The 1,515-nt window shown below is 57.1% G+C and overlaps 1 protein-coding gene across 1 annotated transcript in view; it reads left to right on the top strand.

Moving 5' to 3' along the window:
- LOC104280970 (AP-1 complex subunit beta-1-like) overlaps positions 1–1,515 on the top strand; it is a gene marked incomplete at its 3' end in the record, with an annotated part of 12,481 nt that overhangs the window by 7,350 nt on the left and 3,616 nt on the right. The window contains 2 exon segments of the mRNA XM_009878808.1: positions 63–183; positions 1,006–1,171. Of these exon segments, the coding sequence (XP_009877110.1) occupies positions 63–183; positions 1,006–1,171 (287 nt within the window).

Raw genomic sequence — 1,515 nt, 5'->3', positions numbered from 1 at the left:
GGAAGGGCAAGGGAGGGTGCGGGGATGCCAAAGCGTCGCTGCTGGCTGACTTGAGTCCCACCGACAGCAATCGGCGGAGCGCTGCGTCAGCACCCTGCTCGACCTCATCCAGACCAAAGTCAACTACGTGGTACAGGAGGCCATCGTCGTCATCAAGGACATCTTTCGCAAGTACCCCAACAAGTATGTGGCTGCCTGTGAGACTCAGGGGGATGCTCCTGGTCTTAAGACGGGCTCTTTCTGTCCCTCTGCGTTTGCGGGGGGACCCTAAAAACACCCAGGTGTGGGCAAGGGCTGGGCTGCTGCTCCCTTCGGGTGGGACAAGTTGGTGGTGAAACCACCTGGAGCCTCCCTGCAGCGAAGCTGGCTTTATTTTTTTTTCCAGTCGGGGTTGTGATCACTGCTTAATACTGCCCCACAAAAAAAATTAAATAATTAAAAAATCAGAAAGCCAGCCCCAGCCCCGTAATGGCAGTTCTGGATCCAGAGAGCCAAATGAGCAAGAGCTGCCGGAGATTTTGAGGTGCCTCACGTCAGCATAAACCGTCTCTGGCTCTTAATTCAGCGCTCCTGATGCTGGATCGAGGGCAGCAGGAAGAGAAGGGAATGTTCCAGCTGAGCCAGGATGAATAGGCAACGGCGTGAGCATGAAGCCGTGTGCTAATAGTGGTGATAAATACTAATGAGCTGAATCAGTAATGAACAGGAGCTCTGCACGAATAGCCAGCGACTCTGGTCTCCTCCTTCTCTGCGGCAGCCCCCGTGAGCAGGGCCGAGAAGTTAATTCAGCAGCAAGGCTGGAGAGCAGAGAAGCATGCTGGCATGGGCAGTGTCATGTTATGCTGCAGCCCTGGGGAGAGGGGACAGCCCCAGGGGGTGGCAGGAGCGCTTACCTGTGCCTTCAGTGACATCCTGGTTCTACTGAGGGTGACAGGACGCCGTTTAGTGTTAGAGTGGAGCTAGGGTTTCTTGCTTTCAGTGACCGCGTGTCTTCTCCTCGGGAAGGTACGAGAGCGTGATCGCCACCCTCTGCGAGAACCTCGCCTCCCTGGACGAGCCCGAGGCCCGGGCTGCCATGATCTGGATCGTGGGAGAATACGCCGAGCGGATCGACAACGCCGACGAGCTCCTGGAGAGCTTCCTGGAGGGCTTCCATGATGAGAGCACCCAGGTGTGGCGGGGAGGTCTGGGAGGGCACCCAGGTGTGGCGGGGAGGTCTGGCCGCCAGCGCAACCAGTGGGTTGAGGGGTGCTTTTCAGGGGTATTTCTACCTTATGGAAACTTCCTACTGTGCAAAACCCCGTGAAATGCTGTTGCGGCGAACAGTCTATAAATGTAAAGTAGCAAAGCTGGCTGTCCCAGCCGACCTGCTTCGGGTCACAAGGGACTGTCGGAGCTCAATCGCTGCTGCTCGACCTCGGAAAAGTCACAGGTTGCTCCAGCCTTCGCCCTTGCGGAACTGTGTAACCCCGTCCCGAGGTCTTGCCCGGTAACCTCCGTGTCAGCTGGGCTGGA

This window comes from Apaloderma vittatum, unplaced genomic scaffold, assembly GCF_000703405.1.
Source record: "Apaloderma vittatum isolate BGI_N311 unplaced genomic scaffold, ASM70340v1 scaffold29910, whole genome shotgun sequence".
In the NCBI taxonomy this organism is placed as follows: Eukaryota; Metazoa; Chordata; class Aves; order Trogoniformes; family Trogonidae; genus Apaloderma; species Apaloderma vittatum.
The sequence above is the reverse complement of the archived record's forward strand: the minus strand, read 5'-3'. Positions and strand labels throughout refer to the sequence as shown.